This window comes from Vidua chalybeata, chromosome 14 (assembly GCF_026979565.1).
Source record: "Vidua chalybeata isolate OUT-0048 chromosome 14, bVidCha1 merged haplotype, whole genome shotgun sequence".
Taxonomy (NCBI): domain Eukaryota; kingdom Metazoa; phylum Chordata; class Aves; order Passeriformes; family Viduidae; genus Vidua; species Vidua chalybeata.
Genome location: NC_071543.1, coordinates 1032235 through 1046115, shown reverse-complemented (window position 1 = coordinate 1046115; position 13881 = coordinate 1032235). Strand labels below are relative to the sequence as shown.

Sequence of the window (13881 nt, the reverse complement as noted above, 5' to 3'; positions counted from 1 at the left end):
GCGCGCCGGGCTCGGCTTCCGCGGGGCGGCCGGGGCCGGCGCTGGGCCGGGCTCTCCGTGCAGGAGCCTTCCCCAGGCTGACGGCGTGTTTGCGGCGGAGCCGGAGGAGGCGGGATGAGCAAGGGCAAGGACGATGCTCCGCACGAGCTCGAGAGCCAGTTCGTGCTGCGGCTGCCCCCGGTAAGGGCTCGCTCCGTCGCGGCCCCTCCGAGCCACACCGAGCTCAGCCCGGCCGGCCGGCCAGCACCGGCTGCCGCAGGCGTTAGCAGGGCAGTGGGGAAGCTGCGGGTCTGGCATGTGGGAGCAGGTTGGGTGCTCTGGGGCCTGGGTAGCCCGTTCCCATCCTTTTGAACGGCTTCTCCACGGCCTTCCCTAGAGAGGTGCTCCTGCCACTCAGAGCAGGAGGCTTAGAGACAACCTAGAGGGTTTGGGAGGACCTTTCTAGAAGGGTTTAACAAGTACTGGCTCTTTAGTTGCAGTGGCTATAAGTGCTCTTATCGCTGTTTGTTGTGTGTGTAAAGCTGAGACTCTTTTTCTGGTGCCCAGCGACAGGGCACCAGATAAACTAAAGCACAAGTTCCACCTCACCGTGAGGAAGAACTTTCCATTGAGAGTGGCAGAGCACTGAAACAGCCCACTGAACAGTGCCCAGGGAGGCCGTGGAATCTCCCTCTCTGGAGACATCCCAAACCCACCCGGATGTGTACGTGTATCACCTGCTTCAGGTGACCCTGCCTTGACGGGGGGTTCGACTGGATGATCTCTTCTTCCAGTCCCAGTTATGCTGGGATTCTGTGAGACTGTGCCCTGCTGGGGCCACAAGGGCTTGGTGAGGGGAGCTCTAACTGCCCACAGTGCTGTGGAGCTCTGGCAGGTGTCTCTGTCAGGGACCTCACACCACTGTCACAGCTGTGGTGTCCAGGGGGTATGGAGAGCCCTGGGAACAGCAGAGCCACGTTAACGTGGTGTTGGGAGGAGGGTGCAGTTCACCGTGGGTCTTGCGGTTGCTGTCCGGCATGTGGATGTGGTGTGTTTAAAGCTGGGTGGGTTGGGCAGAAGCCTTTGGTAATTCCTGGGGGAAGTATACCGGCTCCTGAAGAATTCCCTTCTCAGGAATATGCCTCAACTGTGCGGCGAGCAGTCCAGTCTGGGAACGTCAACCTGAAGGACAGGCTCACCATTGAGCTGCACGGTGAGTGAGCAGGACCAGGGCATCTGCTCGGGGCACCTCTGCCCATCCACAGCTGAAGCTGTGCCACTTGCATCTGTTGTCCTGTGAAGTTTCTGCTGCCCAGGGCTGTATTTCCTGGGGTGGCTGTTGAGCCACAGCACTGACCTGTCCCCTGGTTCTCCCCAGCGGACGGGCGCCATGGGATTGTCCGTGTGGACCGGGTGCCACTGGCAGCCAAGCTGGTGGATCTGCCCTGCATCATTGAGAGCTTAAAAACCATTGACAAGAAAACCTTCTACAAGACAGCAGATATTTGCCAGGTATGAGCTGTCCTTCTTGCCTCCACCAACAGCTTAAGTCATTGCCCCCCCTCCAGGAAAACCCCTGTACGCTTTGGCAACTGGACACCCATGATAACATACCCAATTTCTGTATCTCACAGTATTAGCAGCTTAAAATTCCCCATTCCACTTGGTCTTCAGAAACCTCAGTCCTGAAGTGAGAAATGTGACTGTCCTTGTGACAGCTTAACTGCTGCTGTGTCCAGCTGAGCTGGGGGTGCAGCTGTGTTTCCCAGACCCCATGCCCCCGAATCCCTTTGGCTGACAACGTGCAGTGGGCAGTCACTGTTCCTTCACATCCTTGTGTTCATGTGGGGATTCCAGATGCTTGTTTGCACTGTGGATGGTGATCTCTACCCGCCTTTGGAAGAGCAAACAGCGACCACTGACCCCAAGGCAAACAAGAAGAAGGACAAGGACAGAGAGAAGAAATTCATATGGAACCATGGCAGTGAGTAGAGGCTGTGCCAAGCCCCTCCACCCCAGTACCCCGCATCCGAGCCAGGTGCTCACAGCTGCCAGGTACTGGCGGTGCTGCTGCTCCTCTCCACGGCTCTCTCCCTGTTGCAGAAGGGATCTTCTCCCTTCTGACACGTGCTTCTCTCACCGGGCCATCTGCCTGAAACCTGTTTCCTCTGTCACAGTCACTCTTCCCCTGAAAAATGTACGGAAGCGGCGATTCCGGAAGACAGCTAAGAAGAAGGTGAGTTTCTTCTCACCCAGATGCAGATGAAATACCCAAGGGCTAGGAGGACAGAGACATTAGAGCTGTAACTGTGATTGGTCCAGAAGCCATGTGTTTTCTAGCATTTGTTCACTTTCCCTTGCCTGAGATGAGGGTGAGGGTAGGATAGTAGATTTAAACACTTCTTTAGGTGCTCCCTCTGTATTTTCCAAGGTGCTCCTGAGGGGAAAGTCCTCTATGCAGAGTACTGCTGGACCTCGTTCCTGTGGCTGCAGTGCCACGCCACATCTCTTCCTGCTCATAGAGAAGAAAGGAAGAAAGACTCACATGGAAATGAGGCTTCACTCATTCCTGCTTTCACAGCTTAAATCTTCTCTTTATGCATGGCCCATTCCCTTCCCCAAATAGTACCACTGTCACTTCAGCCGGGGGAGTGACAACAGATGGAGCTCAGAGACTGTCTCTGTGCATATGCACAAGCCAGGCAAGGTGCTGGGGAGATGCAGTACCCTGAGGCTGGGAAGACTTGTTCTTCTCTCCTTTGCAGTTTCTGAGAACAGGGTTGAGTGTGATTTTGCATGACATTTGGGAAGCAAATTACTTGAGACATTCTTGTAGCCCACAGGAGAGATTTGATATCACTGCAGTAAAATTCCTGACTAACTTAAAAGTGAAAAAGGAGGCCTTCTTTTGAGTGGGATGGGAAGGATTTGAGTTCAGTTGAGTTGAGTTGAGCTGACCGTCAACACCTCAAGGACTTTCTGCACAGACACAGAAAGTCTTACAAAATACATAGTATAAGCAGAAAAGTGAGAGCAGTCAACCTACCAAGGTACAAAAAAGATGGATTGTTTTTTGGGGGGGGGTGCATAAATTACTTCACAGTTAAACATGAGCAAATTCTAAGCAGAAAGCAGAAGATAAGAAAGCCTTGAAACAGTGCTCTGTCCAGAGTTGGAGGCTTGTAGTTTGCCAGCACCAGCAGCATGCACAAGGCATTTAACAGTGTCTGTTCTCTTTCCCCTCTCTGGCCCAGTATATCGAATCTCCTGATGTGGAAAAAGAGGTGAAGCGTCTCCTGAGCACCGATGCTGAGGCTGTCAGTGTCCGTATCCTTTTAGGGGGAAAAAAGCTCAAGAGTAGGACAGGACCTGTGTGTGACCTGGGGGGTCTGGAAGGAGCAAGCTGGGCTTTGCGTGGCTGTGGGACACTGGGACATAAACACACAAGAGGCACTGAAGTTTTGGAGCTTTTCTTTGCCTTGTTCAAGGTTTATTGTTTCCTCAAGGTGACCTTTCTTGTGGACTGTGCTGTTCTACTGAGAAGGAACTGAAATAGTAGAGGGGAAGTCATCAGAAGTGAGGTTCTGGGGTGTTTCATCCTGAGTATCCATAGGTAAAAGGCCAGACTGGTTGGAGTGGCAGTGATCTGCCATTTTTAGCCTCTTCCATCACAACTGCATCTTCCAAGTTCCTGTTTTTCCCTTGACTCACCTGTTCCCGCTGTCAGGCTGGGAAGTCATTGCTGAAGATGAAACAAAAGAAGTGGACAACCATGGTTCACTCACCAGCCTGGACATCTCCTCCCCAGGGATGTCGGGGCATAAGCAAGGCCATGGCTCCTCAGGTGCAGTGAGGAAGGCTGTTTCATTTCTAGATGTGGTCCCTGGCAGGCAAAGGGCACTGGCAGATCATCAGCTGTGTTTTAACTCTTTTGCCCCCAACTAGAACACGATGAACTGCGGGAGATATTTAATGACATCAGCAGCAGCAGCGAGGATGAAGATGAGAGGGATCATCATGACGATGAAGACCTGAACATCATGGACACTGAGGAAGACTTGGAGAGACAACTGCAGGACAAGCTGAACGAGTCTGATGGGCAGCAGCAGGAGAATGAGGGGTCCAACCAGATCGGTGAGTGGCCAGCAGAGCATGGCAGAATTCTTGGGATGACAGGCCAGGCTGTGCTTCCCAGCTCTGCTGCTGCTCTGGGTCTAAGCTCACTCTCTCTTCCAGCCATGGGCATCCAGAAACAGATTGACAACCTGAAAAGTAAACTCCAGGAAACTCAAGACAGGAGGAAGCGCCAGGAAGATCTCATCATGAAAGTGGAGAACCTTGCCCTCAAGGTGAGAGCTCTCCTGGGGTCTCTTCAAACCTGCTTAACACTGGCTGGCTATTAGGTCCAGCAGGCTGATTTGGAGTAGCCAGGAGCCTTTGCTTGCTGGGTTAAAAATAGCTGTGGTGTGGCCATACACACTCCAGCATTTCCCCATGGAGGCAAAGTAATCCGTGAAACTGGAGGAGACAAGGGGGTGGTTGTCAGTGCACCATTCGACGTGTCGTAGCAGCACCCATTCTGCTGAGAGCACGCTGGTACCTGTGTCTCCATGTTTGTGTCTGCAGACCCGACTCCAGGCCGTGCTGGATGAGTTCAAGCAGCAAGAAGAGCGAGAGAAGCAGCAGGTGAGGAAACTCCCAGAGTGGAGTGGGAGGTACTGGGGCACAACACTGCTCGAGGCTTGGCCTGACAGAGTTCCCCAAGTCCACAGCAGCTGCTGTGAACTCCCGTGTTACAGGTCAGGTGGGGTTGTACCTGTAGTTGCATGGAGCTTCCCAAGGCAGAAGGAGATACAAGGAGTAGGGTTGACTGCAGCCTTCCTTCTGGAGGAGCCAAAACACGTCCAGTCAGCAGTCCAGGGCTGCCAGGATTGCTCCCTGGGGTAAAACACAAACCACAAACCTTCTAGCAGCCATTTACGAGGAAGGCAGTGGCTGTAGGGTTGTGGCAGATTTCCTGCCTGGCCAGCTCTGTTCCAGCGTGGTACCAAGGCATGAGGTTCCCACTCTGAGATCCCTGTGGGCAGTGCCAGCTCTGTCCCAGAGGAGCCCAAGCACGGCTCCAGGAAACACACAGGGAGAGCAGCCACTGGTGTGGGTAGAGGATGTGCAAGAACGCAAAAATGCTGGGGCTGCCCAGGGCCCCAGATGTGCCTTACTGCAACCTCTCACTCCTTCTTCCCAGATGGCATCCCTGCAGGAGCAGCTGGAGTCCCTCATGGAGAAGTGAGAAGTGGGCCTGGGTCTTCATGAGCAGAGCTGGAAGTGGTGATCACCTGCCATGCTGAAGTCTTTGCTTTAGTTGCTCACTTCTGCCACATGTGCTGCTGGGCAGTGGTAGAGGGTCCATGTCCAGAGCTGATTTCACATCCACTGCGCTGGGTTTGGCTGGTGGAGCTAAAGAATTGGACTCTGCCTGTGAGAGCAGCCAAAACAACAGATTTACTGTTAATAGTCAGCACTGGCCCCCCCAGGACAGCACGGTGCTGGTTTCTGCATCTTACTGAGTCTTGGGCTTGATGGCCTGTGGCCTCGTAAGAGTTTGTTCTTGTGTTTGAGGAATGTTTATATCTGCAAACCCAACTCAATAAAGTTTCCTTTTCTGCCCCGGTCTGCTCCTTTGTGGCCTCACAACCACACAGCCCCTGGCAGGGAGCCATGCCTGGGCACCTTTGGTGCGGCACTGCCGGGCTCCTTCCCCAGAGTGCTCTTCGTGGAGCTGGGTCAAAAGTGCTGCCACTCGGTGGGAGGAACGAGGCCCTCCTGATCAGGGAGTTCCTGTAATTCCTCACAGACTATGCAGGCAAATCCCAGATTAACCTGAGAGGGTGGGAAGAGGATTAGAAGGGCGGTTACAGAAAGCAACAGAGGACACCGGGGGCTTCAGCGAGTGTGTGCTAGGAGAGGACACCCCTCTCACAACCCAAGAGCAGGGGAAGAAGGCTCTGCCCCCAGCACAGAAAGGAAAAGGTCAGCAGGAGCCCTGGAAGATGATGTGTATGTCCACATAGCCAAGAAAGAGTCACCTAAGGAAGACGTGGAGCTCTAGAAGGGCCAGGGCGTGCTGGGGTGCGTGTGATCTGTGAGCAGCCATGGAAGAAACCTACCTGCTGAATGTGGAAGGGGTCAAAAAGAAGATTCTGCATGGAGGCCGAGGGGAGCTGCCGAAGCTGCAGGATGGGAGCAAGGTAGATTGTCTGGGTTTTTCCTCCAGAGCCCTGGGAGAGGGAGTGGGTCTGACACCCCTGCCCATTAGGGTTCACAAGCCCTCACAACAGGGGTGCAGGAGGGGCTGCTTTGGGCACATTTCTCACAGTGACAGCTGGCAGTGCCCATGGCCTCACCTTGTACTGGGCCTGTGACACCTCCTCCCCCTGGCACTCTTAGAGCTCAGCAGCCCTGGTGGGTTGCTGAAATCTGCCTTTCCTGCTGTGTGCCAAGCAGGAGTGAGATGTGCCAGTGGGTTGTTCCTGGGAGAGTCCCCAGCCTCTGATCACTGTGGGTTCCACCAGGTCCTGGAGCACTCTGTGAGAGCGCTCTCTGCATGGGGTTATAAAGGGGGACCCACAGGGAGAAGCGAGCTGTAGCATGTCGGATGTTAAGACATTCAACCGTCTGCTTGCTGTCTCAAGTGGGCAAGAGGCACAATCTCCCGCTGTGGAGGGAGAGCTGCCAGTCAGGTCACACCGTGCTGGGAGCAGGCTTGACCCCACAGCTGAGGTCATGGCGGCTGCCAAGGGGAGTCTCACCACTGGGCTCTCTCTGGGGCCAGTTCACCTTCCACTTCCAGACGCTGAAGGATGACTTTGAGCGGACGGTGATCGATGACAGCCGGGAAGCTGGCATGCCCATGGAGATCATCGTGGGCAAGATGTTCAAGCTGGAGATCTGGGAGACACTGCTCAGCTCCATGAGGATTGGGGAGGTGGCAGAGTTCTGGTGCGACGCCATTGTGAGTGAGGGGCCCAGAGATGCCCACTTCCCTCCTTCCTGCCGAGCCGGGACACAGGACCGTGCATCCCAGACACGCTCCAGCCTTGTCTGGTGCAAACACAGTGTGTCACTTGGCCTCAGCACCGAGGGGCTGCCCCAGACAAGGGGGTGCAGCCCCCCCCAGGGCTGAGCGGGGTGCTCCCCTCCTTGCAGCACACAGGCATGTATGCCCTGGTCTCCAGGGGCATGCGGAGGATCGCGGAGGGACGGGACCCCCTGGAAGGCCAGAAGCACCGCTGTGGCATGGGCAACATGTTTGACTACCACAGCACGGGCTACGATGACCTGGACGAGCTGCAGCGGACGCCGCAGCCTCTCATCTTCATCATGGAGCTGTTCCGGGTAAGGGCGATGGTGGGGTGGTGGGGATGGCTGCCAGAGCGGGAACAGCCGCTCAGCTCCTCCTGCACGGGCAGGTGGAGGATCCCTCAGCGTACAAACGTGACACCTGGGCCATGAGCAAGGAGGAGAAGCTGGCAGCAGTGCCCGTGCTGCACAGCGAGGGCAACCGCCTCGTCCTGCGCAGGGAGTTCGCACAGGCGGCCGCCAAGTACCAGGAGGCTGTCATCTGCCTCAGGAACCTCCAGGCCAAGGTGAGCAGGACCAACGCCTCCCCATCCCCACCTGGGCCACGCCTCAAAGCGCACACCTGTGTGCCTGGGCTGCCTGGGAGGGGATGGACACAGCCACGAGCTGCCCTGGGTTGCTTGCGGGGCAGGAGAAGCCATGGGAGGATGACTGGCTGAAGCTGGAGAGCCTGGTCACGCCGCTGGTGCTCAACTACTGCCAGTGCCAGCTGGAGCTCGGCGAGTACTACGAGGTGCTGGAGCACACCACGGAGCTTCTCCAGAAGCACAACGGTACCTGTGCCCTGCATCCCACCCCCGCTGCGCCCACGGCTCCCAGGGACTCCGTGCTCCAAATCCCCCACCCGTGCCAACGCTCATCCTGTGTCCCCCTGCCTGTGACAGCGCCTGTGTCATCTGGATCCCCGTGTCCCAGTTTGCCCCCACCCACCACACCATCCTTCCCCTTCCCACGACGCTCGTGCACTCGCTGTGCCCTGCTGCCCGCAGTGGCAGTGCATGGCCCACGTCTCCCTACTGGTGCATCCACCCCACACGTGCTTCACGGCCCCTGTGCGTCTCCAGCTCCCGTGGCCGGTGGCCCTGAGCTGCAGGACCCCCACTGAGGGCTCTTCTCTCCTGGCAGACAATGCCAAGGCCTATTTCAAGCGGGCAAAGGCCCACGCTGCTGTCTGGAACGAGAGGGAGGCACGGGAGGACTTCCAGCGCGTGGCTCACCTCGACCCCTCCATGGCGGCCGCGGTGAAGAAGGAGCTGAAGCAGCTGGGGGAGAGGATGAGGAAGAAGCACGTGGAGGATCGGAAACGCTACCAGGGCCTCTTCCAGTCGTCCCAGGGTCTGAAGGGCTGTGAGGGGCGGGAGAGCAGGGAGGTGGGTGATGGGGCACCTCAGGGTGAGGCTGGGGTCCGGGAGAGCCCTGGGCAGGGGGAGCAGGGTGCTGAGACCGAAGCAACAGAACAGCCCAGGGCTCCCCAGGCACAACAAGGGACCCCCAGGGCTGGGGGTGAAGGGGCAGCACCAGAAGGAGAAGAAGCCCGGGGAGAGCCTGTGGGAGAAGAGATGGAGGGGAGGGATCGGACAGCAGTGGGGAAAGAAGAAAACCTGGGCACCTGCGGGGCAAAGCCAGAGAGCCTGGGAACAGAGCAGGAAGATGAGAAAAAGGAGGAGAGGGAAGAGGAAGAAGAGGAGGGCAAAGAGGAGAAGAAAGAGGAAGAAAAAGAGGAGAGCAAGGAGGTACAGCTAGAGAGGGGGGCAGAGGAAGAAGATGGAAAATTGGAGGAGGAGAAGGAGGAAGTAGACAAGGAAGAAAAGCAAGACAAAGTGGAGCGGGAAGAGAAGGTGGAGAGGAGAGCAGAGAAAGAAGATGAGAAATTAAAAGAGAGTGAAGAAGTAGAGAAGGAAGAAGAAAACGAAGGAAAAGAGAGGGAGGAAGAGGCAGTAGTGAAAGTGGAGAAGGACAAAGAGAAAGAGTGTCTGCTAGCAAAAATGGAACAGCCTGAAGCAGGACAGTGTGGGACAATAGGGGAAACAAAGGCAGCAGGGCTACTGCAGGGGCTGGAGCGAGGAGCCAACAGAGCAGAGGGAGCTGGCATGGGGAGTGAGACCCAGGCTCAGCCAAGGAGAGCCCCACATTTGGGGCCTCCCAGCGAGGGGCTGGGTCCAGCTGAGGGGCCCCCAGGGCTGGAGGATAAAACATCTGGGGAGGCTCTGGAAGAGGTGAGCTGCAGGGAGCAGGGAGCAGTCAGGGGACAGGAAAATGCTGGGGAAGGCAACATCTCCCCAGAGAGCTTCATCCCTGGGGAAGATGAGGAGCTGGGTGAAGGGGCAAAGATACCCCCATGCCCCATAGCAGCCGGAGCAGGGGGTGCTGCACCCCTGGAGCAGTGCAGCAAAGAGCAGGACCGTGACCAGCCCTGAGCAGGGTCAGTTCCCCTGCTTGGGAGAACAGCTGCCAGGCCACCGACAAAGAGGCACAGCACGGGCAGCAGGGCTCCTGTACCCGGAGAGGGAGCCCCGGGCTGGGGGCTGGCCCAGCCGCGACACGGGACAATGCTGTCCTCACCCTGCCACCGCCGGGCACACCCCTGCCCCGACTCCCCGGCTCCAGCGCCTTTCAGCTGGGTGCCACCGAGCTCTGCTGGCTGAGAAATAAAAGCTCTTCCCTGGCACCGCGGGCTGGATTTGTTCCTGAGCGTGACCAGCTTCCCTGAGCACAGCCCACACCTCCTGCCCTGCCCTGGAGCCCGTGGCACAGGGATGGGGCAGCTTGTGCTGCTCGCCAGAGGGGTGGTCAAGGAGGCTGCGTTTCATTCCCTTTAAGCTCCTGAATTTCTCCTGCGTGAGTGTCCCCACACTTCCCTGCAGTGGCACTGTCAGGCCTTTTCCCAGCACTGCCAGGCAGCGGTGAGAGCAGGTCCAGCCCAAAAATTGTCTGTCCTGGGCAGGCTTCACCATCAGCCAAGTCTGGGCAGGGGAGAGAGCCCGAGAGCCCCTGGCCTTACCCTGAACTATTCTTCTCTAAGGGCTGAATCCCTTATTGTGCCACAGCAAACACTGGCAGCACTTGGGACCGAGGCACCCAGACACCTCTGGGCACCGAAAACTTCATGGGGCTCCAGAGAGAAAGGAGGGAGAGGACTGCCTTGCCTGCCCAGCATCCCACTCTCTGCCTCCTGCCTGGGGCTGAAGGGTTCCCTACAGCCAGAGTTCCTGGGGGAAAGAGGGACTGTCCCTGCAGAGCCCCTGTCCCACCCCTCAGCAGCCACATGGCCTGAACACACCCTGTTGGAAGAGGATGGAGCTGGTGGCTGGGGGACACGGCTGTGTCTGGGGATCCTGGGGCTCTGCTCACAGCTTCTGTTCTGCCTCGGGCCGTGTGGCCAGCCAGGGTGACAGTGCAGGCTGTGTCCCAGCAGGAGCAGTGCCAGCAAGGCACAGCAACGGGAGCTGACTCAGCCCAGACGCACGGATAGAAGAGGCCAGAGCACTGATCCAGGAATCAGTATAAATACAAATTTATTCTCTTTCCAGAGCAGAGATGCCACAAAGCAGTGAGGACAGCAGCACCACAGTACATGGTTACCAGAGCATTAGCCAGCCTGCTCCCCTCCCTGACACATCCTGCCTCCCAAGCACAGCCCGAGCACCCAACCTGGCCACCTCTGCTCCCCACACCTAGCACTGGGGCCAACAGCTCTGGTCCCAGAGAATTCTGCCCTTTTTTCTTCCTCCAGTGTCCCCCAAGGCTGGATACTCCCGACCACACCCTCAGGCCAAGCCTCACTCTGCTGCTCCCCACGCTGCTCCCATCCTGCCCCTGGGATAACAGAGGGGTCCAGCTGGGTCTCACAGGCTGGCCCGGGGTCCCTCTCACCCACAGCCTGACACGGCATGCCCAAAGCCACCCTAATTCCGCCACACTGCCCTCCTGCCACTCACCTGGCCAGCACGGGGGACAGCGAGGACAGCCACCCACGCTGCTGCCAGCAGACACTGGAGCACCACATGCTCAATAGCCCTGGCTGTAAGGCTCACACCACCTCGTCCTGGGGGTGGGCACTGCTCCTCACCTCTGCCAACAGCCCTGGGCCTCACACCCTGCCCCGGTCACAACCTCCCCGGACAGTTCAGCACCGTGCCCTGTCCCAGCCAGCAGCAGCAGCCGCGGCTCTGTCCTTGCAAGCCCTGTTAAATCGGATGTTTCACCCCCGTGTGCAGCCCTGCCCTGCCCCGAGCGCTCAAGCCTCTCGTCTCTCCGCAACCTGTGGCTCCAGAGCACCGGGGCCACGTCAGCCCCTGCTCTGGGCTACCCTGCAGCACCTGACTCTGCCTCTTCCTCGACATAACACAGCACAAGACAGCCAGCCCGAGGGACCCTGCGGACCGGGAGCCACCTCCCCCAGGCTGCCCTGCCCCACGGGACCCGCTCCCAGCGAGGGCCTCCAGCCCCCAGCCCAACGCAAAGCTGGGCACAGCAGCAGGGCAGCTGCTCGCTGGGGGCACAGGGAGGTGCCCTGCCTGTCCTGCTGCCTGCCCACGCTGCCCTGCACTTGCATCAGACCAAGGTGGCCTCAGGGCTGGAGCGTGGCTGGAGAAACCCCTCCCTGCAGGAACTGAGGCTCCCCAGGCACGGAGCTGGGTCTGTGCAGGACTCTGCCCTGGCAAAGGCACAGATCCCCAGGAAACCAGGCAGGATGAAGTACTGCTGTGGGTCCAGCCCTCACTGGGCTCCCTCACAGCAGCCCTGCAAGGCAACAGCAGCAACAGGGAAGGTGCTGGTTCCCCCGGGAGCAGGAGTTGGGCTGCTCTGAAAGTGAAGGGCAGCTACACTTAAGGTATTAGAGTTTAATAGAGTGAGTCCATGAGAGTATTTAAGTACTGTATATATATATAATATATAGAAATATATGCAAATTAAACAATAAGGCTCTGTTACAAAGACCCTCTCAATATAAGGCTACTAGCTGGGCTGAAGCTCTAACATGGACTCAATCCCTACTCCATAAACCTCACAGACTCTCTCCTGGTGGTATGTGCCTGGCTGGCTGCAGAGCCTTGGGTGGCAGCGCTCAAACCATAAGGCTGGCAGCTGGTTACTGTCATAAAGAGTTATTTTAAAAATTCTGCGCCTCCAGGAGTGTTTTGGTGCCCATAGACCTGGAGGCTCCTGGGCACGAATGAAGAGCGGGATGCTGAGCTCTGCATCCCCCCGAGGGCTACAGGCAAGGGCAGCAGCCCCTGGGTGCCAGGGGAGACAGGCAGTTTTCATGGCTTCAGTTCTTTCTTCTGAACCATCCCACCCAGGCTGGGACACTGCGGCCCAGTGCCCAAACCAGCCTCCTGGGGAGCCCACGGTCCCACTCCTGCATGACCTATGTTCCCCTGAGATCTTCTGGAGCTGGCAAGCATCCTGCACCACCAGCTCGGAGGGAGACTGTGTGAGGTCTGCTGCAGCACAGGGAGCATGGCAGGGAGAGAGGGGGAGGAAAGCAGCCAGGTAGCTGGTTAGGAAAAGCCTCTGGCTCACAGGAGATGTTAGATAAGGGAGGTCATACCTGAAAGAGAAATAGACAGGTCAGGAAAACAGGACCCAGAGCCACCTGGTTAGAAGGAAGCTGCTGCAGAGCCAGGAGGATCCTGCTCAGGGATGGCAGAAAGTGGGCAAGAGGCTGCATGGGCAGACCACCACCTCATGTTAGTGCTGGCACCGAGCAATGCCTCCCTCCGGCAGCCTGGGCAAGAGAGCAAGTGCTGCTCCTACACTGGAGCACGGAGGGACAGAGCAGAATGACCAACACCAAAACCCACTGAGCGAGCGGAGAGCCATCCACATCCCCGTGCCCCAGTCCCCATCCCTGCTGGGAAGAGCTGTCCGTGAGCAGCCAGGAGAGCCTGCACCATTGCTTCCATCTCACCAGGCTACTGGGGCCTCGACCTCTCCTGCAGAGGGGTCTGGACAGGGATGAAGGCAGGAGGGGGCTCAAAGCTCGCTGCAGGTGGTGCTGGCAGGTCTGTCCATCCTCACAGTGGGAGCCCCGTGGGGTGCTGGTCCTGAGCAGGGCAGGAGGCTGCCTTGCAGCTCATCACAGGGATGTTTGGTCTGTGCTCTTGGCAGCTCTGATGGCCTCTCCTTGCAGGTGTGAAGCCTCCTCCTCCTCCTCCTCTGTTCCCAGGCCACGCACCCGTCCCAGCAGCACTGTAGCAGCAAAGCTCTTGGCTGAAGCACTGCAGGTCATCCATCAGCTGTTGCAGGGAAGCTGGGATCGGGGCAGGGCTCTGTGGGGAAAACCTCACCTGAGGGAGCAGTAAGAAGCGAGAGAGGATTTCACTCAAGTACCTCGGGAGGTGGGGAAGGCGCTCCGCAGCTTCTCCATTATGTCTTCCAGGCACATGCTGACTTCCTGGGTTTTGGCTTCCACCTCATCTGCAGTGGCAAGGAGAGCAGGTGGATAGGAAAAGGCTCTCTGGGCATCCACCTGGCTGCCAGCATCTCTGCGGGATGGCAGGGTGCAGGCAGCTTCCTGCAGCACGGGAGCAAGGGAGCAGAGCCAGGAGCTCAGCCCAAGCCCAAATCTCACCTGCAGTTTCAGTGTCAGGGGTGTTGTGCTCTTTCTCCTTTGCCTGGCTGCCTTCTGACTGATGTGGAGATGAAGCCAAGGAGGAGGCTGCTGAACCATTGCCTTCTGACTCTGCTGGAGGCTGGAGCGAGAAGAGTTGTGGTGGGAAGGTTGTCACGACCCTCTGTCCTTGGCTTCCCCTTCTC

General features: G+C 57.7%; 3 protein-coding genes across 4 annotated transcripts in view; 2 read left to right on the top strand and 1 right to left on the bottom strand.

Moving 5' to 3' along the window:
* Positions 1–20: 20 nt before the first annotated feature.
* TAF7L (TATA-box binding protein associated factor 7 like) lies at positions 21–5646 on the top strand. 2 transcript variants are annotated; one of them, XM_053955969.1, is made up of 11 exons: positions 27–180; positions 1114–1192; positions 1358–1491; positions 1837–1963; positions 2157–2215; positions 3234–3306; positions 3707–3823; positions 3925–4113; positions 4216–4328; positions 4606–4665; positions 5225–5646. In XM_053955969.1, the coding sequence occupies exons 1-11, from the start codon at positions 115–117 to the stop codon at positions 5267–5269; spliced, it is 1062 nt and encodes a 353-aa protein (XP_053811944.1). In that variant the 5' UTR covers positions 27–114; the 3' UTR covers positions 5270–5646. The 2 variants fall into 2 exon arrangements, with proteins under 2 accessions (XP_053811943.1, XP_053811944.1); XM_053955968.1 differs by having other exon boundaries at positions 21–180; positions 3925–4328.
* A 419-nt stretch (positions 5647–6065) lies between these two features.
* LOC128795368 (aryl-hydrocarbon-interacting protein-like 1) lies at positions 6066–11464 on the top strand. The gene is made up of 7 exons (XM_053956094.1): positions 6066–6227; positions 6812–6991; positions 7186–7374; positions 7449–7625; positions 7751–7892; positions 8245–8511; positions 11337–11464. Exons 1-7 carry the CDS (start codon positions 6132–6134, stop codon positions 11462–11464), a joined length of 1179 nt encoding a protein of 392 aa, XP_053812069.1. The 5' UTR covers positions 6066–6131.
* The window catches only part of DRP2 (dystrophin related protein 2), a 38863-nt gene continuing 35599 nt past the window's right edge, over positions 10618–13881 (bottom strand). The window contains exons 24-26 of the mRNA XM_053955962.1: positions 13697–13817; positions 13456–13542; positions 10618–12673 (exon numbers count right to left, since the gene is read on the bottom strand). Of these exons, the coding sequence (XP_053811937.1) occupies positions 12654–12673; positions 13456–13542; positions 13697–13817 (228 nt within the window). The 3' untranslated portion in view covers positions 10618–12653. The remainder of the gene's footprint in view (positions 12674–13455; positions 13543–13696; positions 13818–13881) is intronic.